Source organism: Nicotiana tabacum, chromosome 8, assembly GCF_000715075.1.
Source record: "Nicotiana tabacum cultivar K326 chromosome 8, ASM71507v2, whole genome shotgun sequence".
NCBI lineage: Eukaryota > Viridiplantae > Streptophyta > Magnoliopsida > Solanales > Solanaceae > Nicotiana > Nicotiana tabacum.
Window position 1 is genome coordinate 21,042,272 of NC_134087.1, and position 18,667 is coordinate 21,060,938.

The 18,667-nt window shown below is 36.8% G+C and overlaps 1 protein-coding gene across 1 annotated transcript; it reads right to left on the reverse strand.

The window, feature by feature from the left end:
• Positions 1–403: 403 nt before the first annotated feature.
• Positions 404–18,316, reverse strand: LOC107818079 (actin-related protein 4). The gene is made up of 20 exons (XM_075219073.1): positions 18,185–18,316; positions 17,966–18,057; positions 16,996–17,142; positions 16,838–16,911; positions 14,885–14,965; positions 13,513–13,573; positions 13,278–13,327; positions 7,236–7,290; positions 6,226–6,303; positions 6,058–6,111; positions 5,827–5,880; positions 5,692–5,752; positions 4,428–4,479; positions 3,835–3,901; positions 2,783–2,845; positions 2,609–2,671; positions 2,086–2,148; positions 1,888–1,952; positions 1,366–1,434; positions 404–1,211 (listed from the first exon to the last, which is right to left on the reverse strand). Exons 1-20 carry the CDS (start codon positions 18,195–18,197, stop codon positions 1,166–1,168), a joined length of 1,308 nt encoding a protein of 435 aa, XP_075075174.1. The 5' UTR covers positions 18,198–18,316; the 3' UTR covers positions 404–1,165.
• Between the last annotated feature and the right edge of the window lie 351 nt (positions 18,317–18,667).

The following is an 18,667-nucleotide window of genomic DNA, read 5'->3' on the forward strand; positions in this document are numbered from 1 at the left end:
TCAAACCTACTACATGGTGTTGCTCAAAACGACTACATGGTGTTATTTCTACTAAACTACACTATCACAATCCGGAAAATAGTCGGCTCATTTGACCATCTAAGCTCCTCTAGATTATAAGTCGAATCAGAGTACAATTTTTGAGACCATTAGGCATGTAACTTTTTCTAGTTATCGCTTTAACTGTATGGAAAAAGAATTATATGTTGAGAATATGTTGAAATTGATTGGAAGTATGTTTAATATAAAAGATTCTTGTTTGTGATTTTCCCTAAGTAATGACGAATGACCACAAATAACGATAAAGGTTGGTAATATAACAAAGTTATCCTTTTTAATTTGTTGAATATTAGCGAAATATTTTCATATCAATGGAGATGCTACAAGCTCAACAAGATAATGATATTGTATAGTCGCTTTCAAATAATAACTAATAAATATACATACAATATCTTTGCCCAGCATCAATTGGATTGTGACCCACCCAACACAGTAAAATGAGAATTTACGAAAATCTTTTTAACCAATTTTTTAATTGTCTTTAAGCAAGATAATGATCATATTAGCTGTGGGATCTCTCATGCCTAAACCACCTAACGTTTTCTGTTTCTTCCTCTAGAGAAGGTTCGACCCAACAAGTGATCACAATACACATTGCATCATCGAAAAGCGAATGAGACCAACTTTTGTCTGAGATATCATACAATCATTTCACCACTCGATTGGATTTGCTAGAACTTCTTGCTTCATCACTTGAGGTTGCCAGTTTTCAACCTTTAGACATAGGAATGCAGCGTGATTGACCCATCGCCAGTGTTCCCTCGGTAAACTTCCAATTGTTACAAAGGGGTCCTTGTCCACTTAGTTGTCAAACAAGGTCTTAGCAATTAGCACAAGGTGTTTAATCTAGCATTTCCATTGAACAGCTGCAGTAGTGGTACAGCTAACAGCCTACCACAAATAGCAAGTCACTCTGATTCCTACTATGTTAGTCGTCGGTGCAAGTCCGATATGGATGTACCTTGGTACTACCAGTGCATTACAGAACAATGGTATAAAGTGATACAGATTCCTAATGGTACAAGACTTGAGCAGAGCAAGTCCACTTGGAAAAACATCTTTGCTTGATGCTAGTCAAATAAATACAGAACGGCAAGAAATCATCTTAAGGACATTTTCTTTGAACGTAAGATGCCCCATGCTCTTCGTACCTGTCATCAGCATAATGAAAAGGTGTACTCATTAAAAACCACTGTAATTATGCGGCGTAGGAACAGCTGTTTTAAAGGAAACAAAAACTAGGAGTACTGTTGCTTGTCAAAACTGAAAAGTAGCATTGGTTTCAAAGAAACATGCAGAACTTACTCGGACTTTGAAAACCACATTTGTTGAAAGGAACCAAGAGATGCCAATATGCTGCCCCCTATCCAAACACTGCACAACGCCTTTGTTAGATCAGAACTGTGTGAAGAAAGCCTCCAATTGCTAAGTGCAAACCATTATTTATGGAACAACAGATATATGCTCTTCAAACTAGCATTTCAAGATTTTACTAAAAGCAGTAACAAAAAGAGTATGTTTACGTTTTCTCAAATCTGCACTTATACGGTAAGGGAAAGGGGAAAAAGGATATGCCAATAGTACTTGAAATTTTACTAGGCAAAATGCTTCAGTTATATGCTGTCAGCTTTAAACTTAGAAATAGCAAATATCGGGAGAAATCCAAACGAATCCGTGAATGTTGCATCCAGACGAGAAAAGTCCAGAAAACACACTAGACAGTTGAAAGCTTCAACCTTTACTTTATACACTCAACACCTAAAGGAACTATTACCATGAAGAGAGGCTGAGAAAGACGAAATGAGAACTACAGAGTAATAGTTTAACCTGAATCTCCTTTCTGTAGCATTTCCACTAGCCAGTACTTTGACTCTCGCTGCTTGAGGAGACTCCTGGAAAAAAGCGAAGACAGATATGAAATTAGGTATTCAAGCTAAGGAGATAAGATAAGACTGCTATCCTTGAATTTGAACAAGTGCATAAAAGGTGAGAGGGGCATAGTTAGAGTTAAATGGGAAATGGCACCTCTAGCAAGTCCTTTTCCAGACGTTCTTTGAGTTGCTGCATCGATGCTGTTCCCCCAGCAAGCTGTATTAAGCAGTGAATCAAACTAAAATCTCATCCAAAGTTTCATATTCAAACAGGCAAAATACAAGCAGTCTTCGGAAATCCATATGCTTGTGGTACGTAGGTATGGGACTTAATCCAATGATAAATTTGAAAAGCACTGGCTCTAATCTGCCATTGAATTTTCATATTGTTCTTTATATACTAATTTTTATCTACAAAGTCATAAAGAACATCATCCAGTTAGAAAAATTATAATTACTTTGTCATGCAATTTCTATTTTTTTCTCCAGAAGGAAAGCGTCCTCTCAGTTTCAGTGCTTACAATGTGAAAATGGGAATTTAAAAGAATTGACTTTTATAAAATGATCTTCACAAGTATTTAAATGTTAAAAGCAACTACAAAAATTAGGGGAAGTGCGCAAAAAGGAAACTTCAGCCTCATATTTAAAGAGATTACAAGAAGCATTGATGGCTTTACCAATATACTACTAAAAAGTTCTCTTCGGATATCCACATCGCACTTGTTAATGCTCTCGATAACCTGAAAATTTTGAGTAAATCAAATGACAAAGGAAATGCGAAAGAGGAACAAAATTTGAAGGACGAATTTCAACTGATATTATATATTTGAGCAAAGGGAGAAAGGACCAACCATTTGTGGTAGACCACGAAGAGAAGCAGCAGTCTCAGCAAAACTTTCCATACCGGGGATAGTCTGTGACGCACCAGAAAGAAAAACACCAAAGTAAAAGACTAGATAAACCAGAAAATCTGAAGCGGCTAGCTTGAGAAGGCAAGATGACAGATTCTCCAGATAATAGGTATGCTTATACAGAAACAACACCGAAAAAATACTTTATTAAAAATCATTAGAGACTGATATCTCAAATAATACATATCTTTGACAATTCAACAACTAAATCTGAATCTCAAAGGTAGAGATCATGGCAAAATAAACTGTCACCCAGAAACATCCCACTATTTTGTGACCTGAAATACTATAAACTTTGTTGAAACTTGAAATGCAAGGAAATGAGATGCAAAGTTAAAAAGGTAATATCGAACCAAATTGTGTGAGCAGTACTGGAGGTGTGTAAATTAGCACAGCCAGGTCCATTATCCTTATTTACCATCAAAATAATTCTTGAAATATAGTTCTAATCATTGCAATGCAAAGATAGGACCTTGCAGATCATACCAAGGAGTGCTTCAGCTATAAGTATACCCCATTTCTTAAGGATCAATACATAAAAAGTGAAAAATACGACAGCGGGGAGGCAGGGCAAGACGCATTACAGATTCAACATCTTTTTTGATTTGCACCGGGTGTCCGCGTCTCTTCGAGCCCCGACTAATCCCGGTGGTGCACAGGCCCTCGGCAAGGAGTTTCTCGCAAGTGCACCACGGTTAATTCAGGTTTTACCCAGTCCGATGGCCCTCAGAAATTGTTTGCACCCAGTGGGTTTCGAACTTGAGACCTTGAAAGGGAGCAAACCCCAAGGCTCAAGTCAATTGCCACCAGGCCAACCCCTGAGGGTTATTACAGATTCAACATCTTAATATAATTAAATACAGAATCATGCACAGAAGAAGATGAAAGTCACGCACAAACAACTGCTCACATACATCCATGAGACCATGACTCCCACAAGACAAGAGAACAACACAAGAAACCCGAAAATTAGGACGCTAAGCAATACCAACCTGAACTAATGATGGATTGAAAATAATATCAGGAATCTTGAATCTATCCGCTCCGACTTCTATCGTTCTGTTTCATCATGCAAAACAAAAAAATAGAAGGCATATGAAACTTAATTTTAACCATACAAAGGAATATTCCCCAATTCCAATCTAATTGACTTAATTGATTTTTTGCAGAGAGAGAGAGAATTGAATGAGTTACTATATTTGACATCGCTAGATATTTGAGTCGTATGAAAAAGTATAAAGATGTCACATCAAATTCAATTAATATAAACTTATACAGAATGTTATCTTCAGCTTGACATTGTTTAAATAATGGACTCAGCCAATTAAGGAAAGAGAATCGCATGTTTTTGAGAAGGCATAGGTTAATCAAAATAGGTTACAGGCAGCAACTCTGAACGGCTGAAGCCTAATCATCTGGGACCGAAAACCACTACCATGGGGCTTCTAGTTATACCAAGAAAGAGTAAAACTACAAACCAAGAAATAAAAGGGGTTCGATTTTTGCATTTAGCTCTTCAACCAAAGATCTAAGGAAACTCAATCACTCATTCTCCAATGAAACAGAGGAAGACTACAACACTTACTGCCCGTCAGGTAGCTCATAAGACGTCGTTGGAATGTTTGAATATGAACTGTCTGCAAGAAATAGAGTAGTAGCATATTACTTTCAAACTTCAAAAAAGGAAAATACTACATACAGAAAAACACCAAAGAAAAAAAGCATATGAAAACATACAAGAATATAGTATCACTGGAACTTGAAGCAATCTCAACTGCCATAATGAGCATAGTATATATAATAAAAGGTCTAAGACTATTGCCAAAGATATCGGTGACATTTTGTTAGATGAGGAAGATTAATTTTTTCCTTTTTCCTTCTTCTGTCAACTGCCAACGTAAGCAGCAATATATACTAAAAGGTCTAAGATTATGGCCAAAATATATCAGTGACATTTTGTTGGATGAGGATAGTTACTTTTGTTCCCTTTCCCTTCTTCTGTTTCCTTTTAGATAAGGGTACAATTTTTTTTTTTTTGATTTGCACCGGGTGTCCGAGTCTCTTCGAGCCCCGACTAATCCCGGGGGTGCACAGGCCCTCGGCAAGGAGTTTCCCACAAGTGCACCACGGTTAATTCAGGTTTTACCCAGTCCGATGGCCCTCAGAAATTGTTTGCACCCAGTGGGTTTCGAACTTGAGACCTTGAAAGGGAGCAAACCCCAAGGCTCAAGTCAATTGCCACCAGGCCAACCCCTGAGGGTTAGATAAGGGTACATTATAGCTGAGGGAATACAAAAGAAACAACTGTCATTTCTGTCAAGACATAATAGAATGTTGGCAATATCTTCAGAGTTAATATCCTTTCACTACACTTGGGTCAAGATTCAATTCCCTGTAAATATCTCCTGCATTGGATGTTAGATGATTCATAGTTTTTCAGGGCAGAGTTGGATGAGGGAAGAGGAAACAACATATATTTAATACCTATGCTAGATAAGGATCTATGACAGAAGCGGCTTTTGTTCATTATAGTACCTTGACCCAACTAAAGTAACTCGTTTTCCTGTTTGAGAGTCCAAACAGTTTTTTTTTTTTTTTTACCAATTGCATTTTAAAAGTTTATGATAAGTTTTTATAGTATCTCAATTAAATTTCGCAGGACAAAGTAACTGTTTCCAAAATTGAACCTCAAAAAATAAAAGTGGGCATTCAATTGGGAGTGGAAGCAAGTTATTTGGAGAACTGCCTTCTCATATTTAGATACATTTGTATCTTCTAGGGATAATAAACAACAGAGTCCATGAGTCAAAAGGAGTATAAGAATATAATAGTTAAGAGGAGAAACAAACCATCATATGGAGTATCTGGGGCTCGCGAGACGCATTCTTTTATGTCACTTGCAATCGCTCTCTGCAAAAACAGAACAAGACTGAGCAGCTAAGAGAAATAAAAACTGAAGAAAGGAAATGCTAATAATGATTAACCTGGCAATACAGTTTGTAACTCTCTGTTGTATCAGGGAAGTCAAGGTCTACTGTCTGTGAAACAAAGCATAGTTGTGATCAAGAAATTCGACAAAACATCAGAAGATTAATGGTGAACAAAGCTTAAAAAGATAGTAATGAAGAAATATAAACCAAGATACTTAAAATTATATTTAGGTGAGGATTAAACAATCAGATTGGTTATGGCACTAAAAAACAAGGGTGTGTTACCTGAAATTCTCCTGGACGGATCTCCTTCCGCTTGAATGAGTACCGAGGTTTTATCTAGAAGAATAATAAGAAAAAGGGAAAAAAAAAAAAAAGTTTGTTTCAAGATAAGGCAGATCATTGTGTATGAAATCATGTCTTAAGGGGGGAAACTGACAATAAATAACTAACCGTAATGCCTTTCTGTTCCAAACTTTTTATCAAGCAATCGGTAAGAATTTCTCCCCCAATAGGAGATGTAGCAACCGCCTGTTATCAAAATAAAGAAACATAGAATATATGTTCAACGAAACCAAAAACAGAACTTTGAGAACAACAATGCACAGACCATGTGTTGAATATTTAACATCCATAGCCACTAATATTTTCCCATCCTTCAAAATATAAAAGAAAGATTGTACAAGTGCGCCAGCAACTTAGACCCTGTCTCCCCATGCAACGAGGAGGGATGATACAACTAAACATGAAATCCTTTTCCTCCTTCCACCTCCCATAGACAAAATAAACATCTAAAATTTTCATCTTGAGTGCCTGCCATCTTCAACATCTAAAGTACATGATCAATCCTGCATTGATTAATTAGCTTTTCCACCTTAAAATCCATATCCTGGGCTTGATTTCTTCTTCACTCTGGCTTACAATTTAGAAAACAGCAAGGAATATTCTATGAATGAATAGTCAGTTAACACATCTACTCGACGGAAACATGCCAGCCAAACCATTATATGATTTTTCTTAAAGAAATTCTAGCGAGATACAATTTGAGGCCCTCAGTTATTACCATGAAGGAAGTACAACAAGATAATAGATATTACTTCTTTTTTATTTTAATTTTATTTTTGAGAGTGAGAAGAGGAGGTTAGCAGATTCGGGAACAAATTCATTTGCTTCAGTGCAATTAAACAATTCCCAGACGCATGTCAGAAGTACAAACATTAATGGAGATCTCTGTTTGTCAAGTAGGAGCTCTGCTAATGCTAGGAATTGAACAAAAGAATTCCATAAGAAAGAAAAGGAAAAGAGGTCATATTCAAACTGGAAGTAGTATATTTTACAATAGATAGCTCAACTAAATAGGTAAAAGTGATCATATGTTAAACTCTTAATTAAGTGAAGACACTACAGTCATCAGGGGAAAAAAACGGAAAAAACTTAGGCAGTTGTTCTTTGTTGAGGGATACCTTTTGAAGAACATATCCATCATGAACAGGAGCAACAGTAGTCGATCCTCCACCACTGTATTAGTTCAAGAACAGCTCTTTCAGCAATATCCAATGAGCAACAGAGAAAAGATGCAAGCAGAAACTGCTAGATTCATAACAGTTAAAAAGGTAGAGTAACAAAAAGAGCACACATGCATTCAGTCTCCTAAATAGAAACAGCTATAACTTGAAAAGAAAATAGTCAGCAGATCCGAGGACAGAGAAAAATGCAAACCACTCCTTCACCAACTTCAATAAGATAAAGCAAAATACTCCAGAACTGGTAACTTGAGCTTCAATTTTGTATAAATGATTGGATGACTTTTGATGTATAGTTGATTGCATGGATGAGCATTCCAGAGAACATCTTTGTATAGCTCTCTTTGCTAGGGAAAATAGTTGTAGAGGTAAACAAATAAAGTGTGCCTTCTTTAACACCATAAACTCTTAGATAAGGTGGTGCACACATTTCAACAATAATAGCGAATTTAGCTTCTTAATTATTGAAGAATTTCATTTGTGCTCCTGGTGTCTAACCAATAGCCAATTTAACTTCAACACTATTTTGGTATCTTTTTTTTATTTTTTTGATAAGGTAAAGGTTTCATTAAAGGAGTACCAAGAAGGTACCCAAAAAAATACAAGTTACGGCATAGTTGCATCAGTTACATTCCCAAAACACCTATAAAATCTATAAACTGATCTAAGTTTTCAACTATATTTCCTTTACACCAGAAATACAAATTTTGAAGGCAACTATTCTTTACAAAAGCTAGGTGATTTCTTTGATTCTCAAAACGTCTCTTATTCCGTTCCAACCAAATGGTCCAAAAGATGCGGAGGGGTATAGTCTTCCAGATTTTTCCTGACTTTCTGGTATTGCCAACATAGCAGTAGGTCTTTCACATTCCTTGGCATCACTCAATGAACTCCACTCATGTTCAGAAAAAGATTCCAAATTTGTTGTATTTGGCTACAATGCAAAAAAAGATGTTCCAACGATTCTTGGGACCTTTCACAAAAAAAAAGTCTGCTGCACAAAGGTACTCCTCTTCTCTGTAACATCTCTTGAGTTAAACATGCCTGCCTAGCTACAATCCATCCAAAACAAGCAACTTTAAGAGGTGCTAAAGACCTCCACAACATTTTCCATGGCCAATTTAAATCCCAGTGGCCTATTTGCTTCTGCAGTAGTTTATAGCAACTCTTTACTGAAAATCTGCCATCCTTACCATCAATCCAAATTTGGGAATCCATGCTGTTAACATCGAGGATCACAGGTTCCAAAAAAATATAAAAGCTGACCAATTTCATCAACCTCCCAATCATTGAAGTTTCTTCTGAAATTAAATTTCCACTCCTACCCAGTATAACAGTCTGCTATTGTACAATTTACATTGTAGGGAATCTATTCATCAGCTTCTCTTCTCCCCGCCAAACGTCTGTCCAGGACCTGATTCTGTTACCATCACCAACTTTCAATGCAATGAACTTCTGAAATTCAGGCCACAACTTGATTATTTGCGTCCATACTCCAATTCGTGAAGGCACAGAAATTGCACCAGGTGTCCAGACCTCATTTCTACCATATCTAGTGTCGACTAATTGTTTCCATAACTCCTCTCTATTGTCATTGTATCTCCACAAGCATTTGCACAACAGACTTTTATTGTGAAGTTTCAAATTTTTCACTCCCAAGCCACCAACTTCTTTATCTTTAATAACCTCCTGCCACTTCACCAGGTGAACTTTTTTCTTTTCAGAATTCCCTTCCCAGAGGAACTTGCTTCTCATGGAATTCAACTTCTTTTCTACACTGCCAGGGATGGGAAAAAGGGACATCAAATAAGTAGGTATTCCATCTAGCACGCTATTAATTAAAGGAAGCCCTAAATAAATAGTAGGGAACTCCTCAATATTACATCCCATTAGTTCTGCCAATTCATTTATAGAGCTATCTGCATTAACATTGTATATGCAACTTTTTGCCAGATTCACTTTTAGGCCAGAAACTGCCTCAAAAGCTAGCAAATCCCCCGAAGAAGAAGAAGTTGCTCTCTATCTGCTTCACAAAGAATCAAAGTGTCATCAGCATATAATATGAGTGAGATGACTATCTCCGTATTGTTTCTTCCTTCAATCTTAAAACCTTTAATCCACCCCAAACTTTCCGCTCTTTTGATCATTAGACTAAGAATTTCCATCACAATTACAAACAAATATGGAGACAGGGCATCTCCTTGCCTTAAGCCCCTCTGTGACTTGAAGTAACCCTTAGGACTGCCATTAATCCACACCAAGAACCTGGCAGTAGAGATGCATGACTTGATCCACTCTATCCATTTATTCCCAAAATTCATCAACTGCAACAAATTCAACAAACAATTCCTGTTAACATGATCATAGGCCTTCTCCAAATCTAGTTTACATACCACTCCAACCTTTCCTTTTCTAAGATGATGGTCGATGCATCATTAGCTACCAAAGCAGCATCTGAAATCTGTCTCCCTTTTAAAAAGGCATTTTGGTTTTCTGAGATCAGTTTCCTTATCACCTTTTTTAGCCTTCCAGCCAACAATTTAGCTATGATCTTATATACACTACCCAAAAGAGTAATAAAAATGAAATCTTTGGTTTCCTCTGCACCTTTCTTTTTGGGAATAAGAGTAATGAATGTGGCATTTAGACTACTCACAAAGGTGCCTTCTTGCCAAAATGTCTCAACTGTTTTCATCACATCTTCTTTGACAGTGTTCCAACATTTTTGAAAGAAATACATGTTGAAACCATCAGGGCCTGGGGCTTTATCTCCTTCAAACATCTTAACTACAGCTTCCACTTCTTCACTAGTGAAAGGTTCTTCAAGCCAGATCTTTTCCTCCTCTGAAATTTTAATCAACTCTTCATCACTCCATTTTGGTCTCCACTTTTCTGTCTCAGTGAAAAGTTCTTTATAAAAATTGAGAATATGATCTCTGATTACATCTTCCTCCCCCACCAAATTACGATGAATTCGAATTCTATCGATAGTATTATACCTCCTGTGTGCATTGGCTTGTTTATGAAAGAATTTAGTATTTCTATCACCTTGCTAAGCCAAATACACCTAGATTTTTGTCTCCATGAAATCTCTTCAGCTTTTGCAATTTCCTCTAACTCTTTATTTATGACGTCTATTTTGGTATCTTTCTGCTCCTTAATACAACATTGGACAATTTGATAATGATAGATCATACTAAACCAACCTCTACAACCCTTACAAGGCACTTCCAAAACTCTATTGAGATCTGTCTATCCCTCATAGCTTTCCTGTTATACTCCTGTGTATCTAACTTTGTGAGTGTAGCAAAAGTTACTATTAAGAAAAGATGCATTATGCAGAAGTGGAAGTGAAGATTGATACTCAAGTCATTCCCAAAAGAGATAGTTTGTATCTTGGGTCTATAATCCAAGGCAACGGGGAGATTGACGAGGATGTTACTCATCTCATTGGAGCGGGGTGGATGAGATGGAGGCTAGCTTTGGGGGTTTTATGCGATAAGAATGTGCCACCTAGACTTAAGGGCAAGTTCTACAGGGCGGTGGTTAGACCAACTATGTTGTATGGAGCTTAGTGTTGGCCCGTCAAGAAGTCCCATGTCCAGAAGATGAAACTAGCTGAAATGAGGATGTTGAGATGGATGTGTGGACATACCAGGAAAGACAAGATTAGGAATGAAGTTATTAGGAACAAGGTGGGAGTGGCCTCTGTGGAGGACAAGTTGTGGGAATCGAGGCTGTGATGGTTTGGGCATGTGAAGAGGAGAGACATAGATGCTCTAGTCAGAAGGTGTGAGAGACTGACCATGGCGGGCTTAGAGCGTGATTTTTTTCTTCTTAGATCGAATTAGAATGAAATAGATTCATTCAGTAACTTTCACAACAATCGGAATTTGACCTCCTGTGCCTGTGAATTAAAGAAAGGAGGAGGTCAATCAAAAAAAAAAGAGATGTTAATTAATCAAAGGTCCAACTGATCACCACGCCTGTATTGTAAATATGCAGTTAGGAATAATCCAGCCAAAGTAATAGGAGAGCAAGGACAGGGGTAGGCCAAAAAAGTATTGGGGAGAGGTGATCAGTGTTAAAAATAGCGTGAAGCGAGGAAAAACGACAACCCCCATTTCGCTTAAAGCGAGAAGCGAGAAGCGAAGCGCTCGCTTTTTTGAAGTGAAGCGGAATTTAAAAATATATATATTAAAATAAATACTGCATAGACAACACATGTAACTGTAAGCTAATGTTCAATACTTCAATGTAAAAACTAAAGAGTAGCATCAATTAAAGCACAAAATGAGCATCATATTCTTCTACAAGATTGTCAAGCGAGATGCGACATTTGGATCACCACTGATTAGATGCGCTTTTTGACGATAGATTCCCCCATTTGAAATCTTGTCACAAAAAAGACGTCTAATTGTCATCTTGTTGGTCTCGCTAACTCTTGTAAAGTAAGCCCAAGCAGGGTCTTTCCTATCTTCTTTTGGTGCCACTAAAAGAACAACTACATAACACATAAGAAAAGGCAATAAAAACTAAGAAACTGTGAAAGAAGAATTGAAGGTGAAAAAAAATTTCTGTTGCTGGATTCTGGGAAAGAACCGAAGGTTAAAAAAAATTCGCCAGCATTTCGCTACTATTTGGACGTTGAAACAGTAAGAGAAGAAGAAGAAGAAGTCAGAAAAAAAAAAAGAAGAAGTCAGAAGAAGATGAGAAGAAATCAGAAGAAGAAGAGAAAATCATCACATACCTGTTGCTGGAATCTCTGTTGAAGAACCCTAGTCGCAGAGACTCTCAGATGCTCTGCTGGTTGTGTTTAATAAAAGAACACTGAAAACCATTCTTTTTTAATTAAATAGGCTGGCAGCTGTTTAAAACAAAGAAGCGCTCGCTTCGGTCGCTTCTCGCTTTTTAGTGGGAAGCGGTCGCTTTTTCCTACCTGAGTCGCTTCACATGGCAGAAGCGAGGAAGGGGTCAGTTCACTTCGCTTCTCGCTTTAAGCGACCGCTTTTTCTAACACCGGAGGTGATTAGGCGGGACATGTCACTGTTTCACCTTACCGAGGACATGACTCACGATAGGAAGGTGTGGAGGTCGAGGATTAAGGTTGTAGGTTGACAAGTAGTTGTGAGTTTCTCCTAGGTTTACGAGTAGTATTAGTACTATTCTTGTATTCTTTTATTCCTGGTTCTATATTACTTGTTATGTCACTCGCTTCCATTACCGTATTACATTACTGCTTCTATTGCTTGTTGCTTTATTTTTATTGTTCCTTAAGCCGAGGGTCGATTTGACACAACCTCTCTGCCTTTATAGGGTAGGGGTAAGGCTACGTACACACTACCCTCACCAGACCCCACGTATGGGATTAAGCTGGGTTTGTTGTTGTTGTTGGGATATCACAAAGAATTAAATAAGGATGATTGAAATGGAAGAGTACTACGGGTGTACTATGCAATAGTAGAGATTGAAAAAGAATAAAAAATTACAGAATACCATCTACCTAATCTAAGCGAAAGTTTTATATCATTACTACAATTCTCACATATCCTTAATATAATTATAAAGTTTGATATCATATCTCCATATTCTCAAACATAATTCTTGCAAGATTCTTAAAAGTTAAGACGCTAACCTACTTGAAGAGCTCTAATTTTTCATCATTCGCTCATCATACAGTTATGAATCAAACCAGACGCTACTGATGTAAATGTGTAGAAACTTAACAATTCAAGATGAAGAGAAACTTAACAATTCAAGATGAAGAGAAACTGAAACTAATATGCCATCATGCACCAGAAATCATGAAATCTTTCCAATAATTTATATTCACTAAAAAGGAAGGTACAGAAGCACGCAATGCAGATAATATGAATGCTATTATCGCTGGGAGGTTAAATATCTCTGCAAAAGAACTTTATTGACAAGACAAGTCAAAGAAGCAATTCAAGGCTGATAGCCAGTTAGTAAATAAGCTCCTACCTGTCAACGACCAAAGAAGTCGCACGTCCTGATGCAAAAGATGTGAGAACCTAGCAGTAACAGTATCCTGAGATAATTAGCAACCAGAGTGGAATGATCTTGTAACATTATGAAGATACAGTATTTTTCTTTTTCGTAATCAGGTAAAAGTGAAAGTTTCATTACTGAACAGCACAATGAAGGTTCTGTTAAGATGCTAAAAATTAAAATTTCAAGAATTGAGAAAGGCACTTACAGCATTTTTGGCCAAAAACAATGCAGGAACTTGGTACTTTTCAAACATTATCTCTGCAGCCCTGTCAATTAAATTATCAGTCCACTGTAATTTTCAATTTGCATTCAGATGACATAATAATGCAGGCACCAGATTGCCTTAAGAGAAAACATCTAAATGATAATGTTCTCTCAATAGTTAAACTTCATTTTTAGCTTTGAACAATAATTTCTTTACTTTATTCCAGTTCACGATGGACAAAGTCTTTCACAGTAGACTCTTCTCATTAAGGGGAAGAAACATTTCGAATAGAGTAATTTCACAAGGTATTACACATTAAAAAAGGTAAGGCTTCTATCTTGAGACTTGGGATCCATTCAGCGGCAAATGAGCAGTTCATCAGTAAACCAGCCATTACTTGACAATCCTCACTTAAGAGACAACCATGATAGGAATTTCAGGCATAGCTATGAGGACTACAGTGACCTCACAGAAAAGGTCAAGGTGGAAGGACCTAGCTTTGACCAAAAACTTGACCCAAATTTGTTCTTTAACTGTGCAGAAAGCTCAGAGGGCTATTTTGAGAGGTCAAAATGCTCAATCAACGCCACAAGAATCACTCTAAAAAGATTTTACAGATGAACTACTTGTAAAATCTCTCTTTTGCGGATTCTTCAATTCTTCTTTCTCTCTTTCAGTTTTTCTCTCCTTCTCCCCTTTCTCATATTTTCCCCTTCTCTTCCACCTTACTCCCTTTCTGGTGCTACATCACTGGTATCAGCCGCTCGGGTTCTTATTCATCCATTGAATATCCATGACCTTCTAATAACTAATCCTCTTACAGTGTTTTGCTGTTCTTCCTCCCTTCACTCACTGCAAGCTGTGCCTTCTCGTAGAAATACAGTATAGTCACAGACTGCTAAAGTATTCTCTTTGTTTTTAGCTGAGGACAAGATTAGATTGTTTCATGGGATATATATTGTTTTCTCATTAAATTATAATAAGCTTTTGGTGCTTATGACTTTAATATGACAGGAAGCTGTTGCAGTGCTCATTGTTTGCCCTTTGAAGCAGCAAAGGCGTAGGGCCTCAGGATTAATAAATACGTAATTTTTACTTAAGAGCATGCTTCGCCCTTGTATTTTCCTAGTCTTCCAAATAAAACTTTATCACTGTAAAACAGAATTAACATAAGACGCAAAAATAGATATGCCAGCAAAAATATTTTAGAAAGGTCAAGAGTTTCATTAAATAAAATGACCAGCATATTCAGCAAAAATAAAGGCTTGAAATCTTGTACCTAATAATTATACAAGGCCCAAAAGACAAAAGGCATGATTCTTAGAATAATGTAAGGTAATGAGACTGCTAAAAGACAGATTGGATTGCTCACTTTTCCCTTTGCTGCTGAGTGTTCGAACAGGGCTCTGCAAGTAACATTGGATGCTCCTTTGGATCGATCAGTAAGCATTCCCTGTAAGTGAATGTAAGTATACAGGGTAAAAAGGTTCTTTCAACAGTCTAAGAGCCACATCAACTTAACCAAATGACAAAGGACGGGAAAAAGCAAAAAAGATGTCGCAGGAAAAGCATATAAAGAAGACAGTTTTTACCTTTCTACAAAATGAACAAGTAATATAACATCATCCTTATTTTATTTTTATTTTTTTGATAAGTAAATACAGCATCATCTTTATATAAAGCAGGTATTTTCAGTGATCAAAGAAAGTGAAAAACAATGCAGCCCCATCTACAAAAATACAGTGCCAGTGTCTGTAGAATAAGCATGTTCCGTTTTGGGGTGAATCACTAATACAGCTAATTTACATTAATACAGAAGCTATATCGCCCGGATACAGGTGCAAGTGTCTGACACATGTATGGATTTAGAGGTCAGATCGTCATCTCATAAATTCTAATATTCCGGATATGGATAACAGTAGGGGTGCACATACTGGGATACAGCTAATAAATGTTTAAATATAATATGCATAACAATTACTAGTTATTTAGAACATACAAAAATAACTCAACTTTTAGATAAATTTTCGCCAAAATCCATTTTTGTATAATTAAATTTAAGTTATGTTGAATAATAATTTGTAAGTACTGTTAAATGATTAAAGTTAGCCCAATTAATGTTGTTCTTATGGATCTTGTCTATGAATATACAATGAACTGAGTTTGTGACCAAGTTAAATCACAGTATTTTTGTGGAATACGTTTTTCCAGGTGTTTTTGTAAAGGCCCAGTCCACCAGTAATTGGCAAAGATACCCTCCTAGGGCATTTCCTCCTTTGAGTTCAGTGGCGGCTTCAGCAGACAGTAACCCTAGCATGCACTCCTCTGTTTGAGTTGAATGGTGGCTTCAAATGATGTCTCCAACTGTTCTTTACTGTTTTTTTCCTCTTCTCCTTGGTGCTTCATCTCTGTCTTCTTGGTTTTCAGTTTCACCTTTCCTTTGTAAAAGTATCCACCAAATGTTGACAGAACCAAGTACGAACCCTGTAACTGTACTGGTCTGTCCTGTCGTGCCGACTCCAGTGCCGACTCCAGTGCCGTCGATAATTGAAGGTTCCGAGCAACATAGTATAAAAGAGGACAGTGCCAGTAATCCAAGTAGTAAAACTAAAAGAAGGGGAAAAAAGTAATGAAGTCCAATCTTGAAAGCTAATGGTGGTCTGGGGGCCATTAGGAATAATTTCTTAAAACAACCCTGCAACAAACTCTACAATGTCCTAGATATTATTAATTGCCTAAAACTATCCTTTCAGCTATTAGGAAAATTGTGAAATGGGCCAATATCAACTAAACTAAATGAGATTAAAAGGAAATTATTTAGATTTTGTCTGTCTCACATAATAATTGTACAATATGTTTCATAGCACTCGGTAATCAAAAGCAAACGTGCCAGAGCAACAAGATCAGCGGTATATCACCTTAAGGTGGTAAGATCCCTCAGTGAGGGTCTCCAGGGTACTCCCAGACTAGGAGGGGAGGATGTGACATACACAGAACGACCATGCAACAATAAGCAAAGTGTATGCCACTACATACTAGCCGCTATATATAAACAGTCACTTTGCAGTCTGAAAGAAAATCCACGAACTATATTGTGCTGCAAATATCCCTGGCAACTGGGTAGTAGACTTCTTCTGCCTTTTTTTTTTTTGGATAAGATTTGGAGACTGAGAAATATAATACTGCATACTCATGCAATTGTGCCATATTGCTTCGAGTTGAAAATCCCCACTTAGCTAAGTTGAAAAAATTTAGAGTAGCATTGTTGCCCTAATGTTACATGGGAAATTGTTTCAACATATCAATGAAAGGAAGGGCCAATTACCTGAAAGCATGGTCCCATATGTTCTCTACAATATCCCAGTCCACAACCATCCCATCTTTGATGGGCGATAGCACCTGCCCAAGATAATGCAATATCTTAGATGGCAGAGATAAGGAAATGGCATCACAAGGCAATTCTATATAAACTTGCAAACTGACCTCCATGAGATCACGGCGAAATCCCAAGGCTTGAGATCCAACATACAATCTCCGCTTACCCTTTGATTTAGAGTCAGGAGCAGATCCAGAATTATCCTCCGGATTATCAGGATTATCAACTTCCATTTGATCAACTGATCCAACAACCTTTAAAAGATGATAAAATCAAGACAACTTTACACAGCAATAATACAATGTAGGTGACTAGTTGAAAGAGAATCTGAATATGAGCATATATGAAGGGAAATAAATAATGATATAGACATCACAACCCAGGCGGGTTAGTTTGTGAGTGGCTAACCTGCTAATGATATTCAAGAATTCAAAAGGACACCAACAATAACGAGGAAAAGATTTGAACTAATCTTGAAAAAACAAGAGATATAGATAATTGATTATATAAAAAGAAAATAACAGGAGAGTAATCCCCAAAATAATAATAAAAATTGAATGCCAGGCAAATAGTAGCGTGCTAAAGCCATGTCAATCCATATTTACTACTACCCTATACTTTTACCTCAATTGCATCTTAAATGCCATGAAAGCTCAAAGTTGCTGCCTATGACCAAAGTTCTAAACTTTAGAAGCTTCATCTTTAGCAGTCAAATCTGGTGTTCAGGCTTGCATTTCCCAAAATTCCATGGATTTAAACTATCACTCTATCAGTGTAAAATTCTTTTACATTATTTCCACAATTTCACCAGTTGTAACAAGCTATGTACTTTCTTTTCGAGGTTACCACCTCAAACTTGCTATAGACAGATGAAAGTTACCTGTAATTGTCTATTAAATAACCTGATAATGTATATAACGTTTAAAATGCTGGTACACGTAACTATAAAAAGCTACTGTTTTGTAATTATGCTTTCAAAAAATTTGAACTTTGGACCGAAAGAACTATTTGGAACATCTTACTGAAAGCTGCATTATTAATTTGCAACCTAAAAAGGACAAAAACTTTATAACTTACAGAAGGGAAAACGGCTTTAGGAGCATCTTCACCAGCGTAACCAGCTTTGCAAGTATGGCTACCCAAATCTATCACAATTGCTGATACTTCATCTGTAGACCCAAAAAATAAAAATGCAAACAAAAAAACGCGCTGAATTCTTGTGCTTATACTAAGAAAAATGTTAAAGCCGTAAATAGAAGTATTTAACACTCGAGAAAGGAAGTAACTGGTACTCACCACCGCCGTACATGATTCAGTGATTCGAATTCGGAGATTGATTGTTTGCTGCTTCAGTGAAATTCTCTAGCGAGGGCTTTAGCTGGGTTTTTGACGGGAAACCGGGTTGTGGGTCGGGTCAAATTATACAATTGTAGTGGGCGTTTGAACATAGGAATTGTAAAATTCCCCCCAAAAAAAAAAGTGAAAATGACCTTTGAAAATTAGAGTTGTGTTTGGACATAAATATTATTTTGGGTTGTTTTTGAAGTTTTGTGAGTGAATTGAGTGAAAATTTTGAAAAACAGCTCTTTTGTGTTTTTCAAATTTTCGAAAAATTTCAAAATCCATCTTCAAGTGAAAATTGGAAATTTTATGGTCAAACACTTATTTCGAAAAAAATTTGAAAAAAAAATGAATTTTTTTATGTCCAAACGGGCTCGTAGCCCTTGGTAAGTTTACCAAAGACGAAAATGATTTATTTGATATTATGGATGGCTGGTT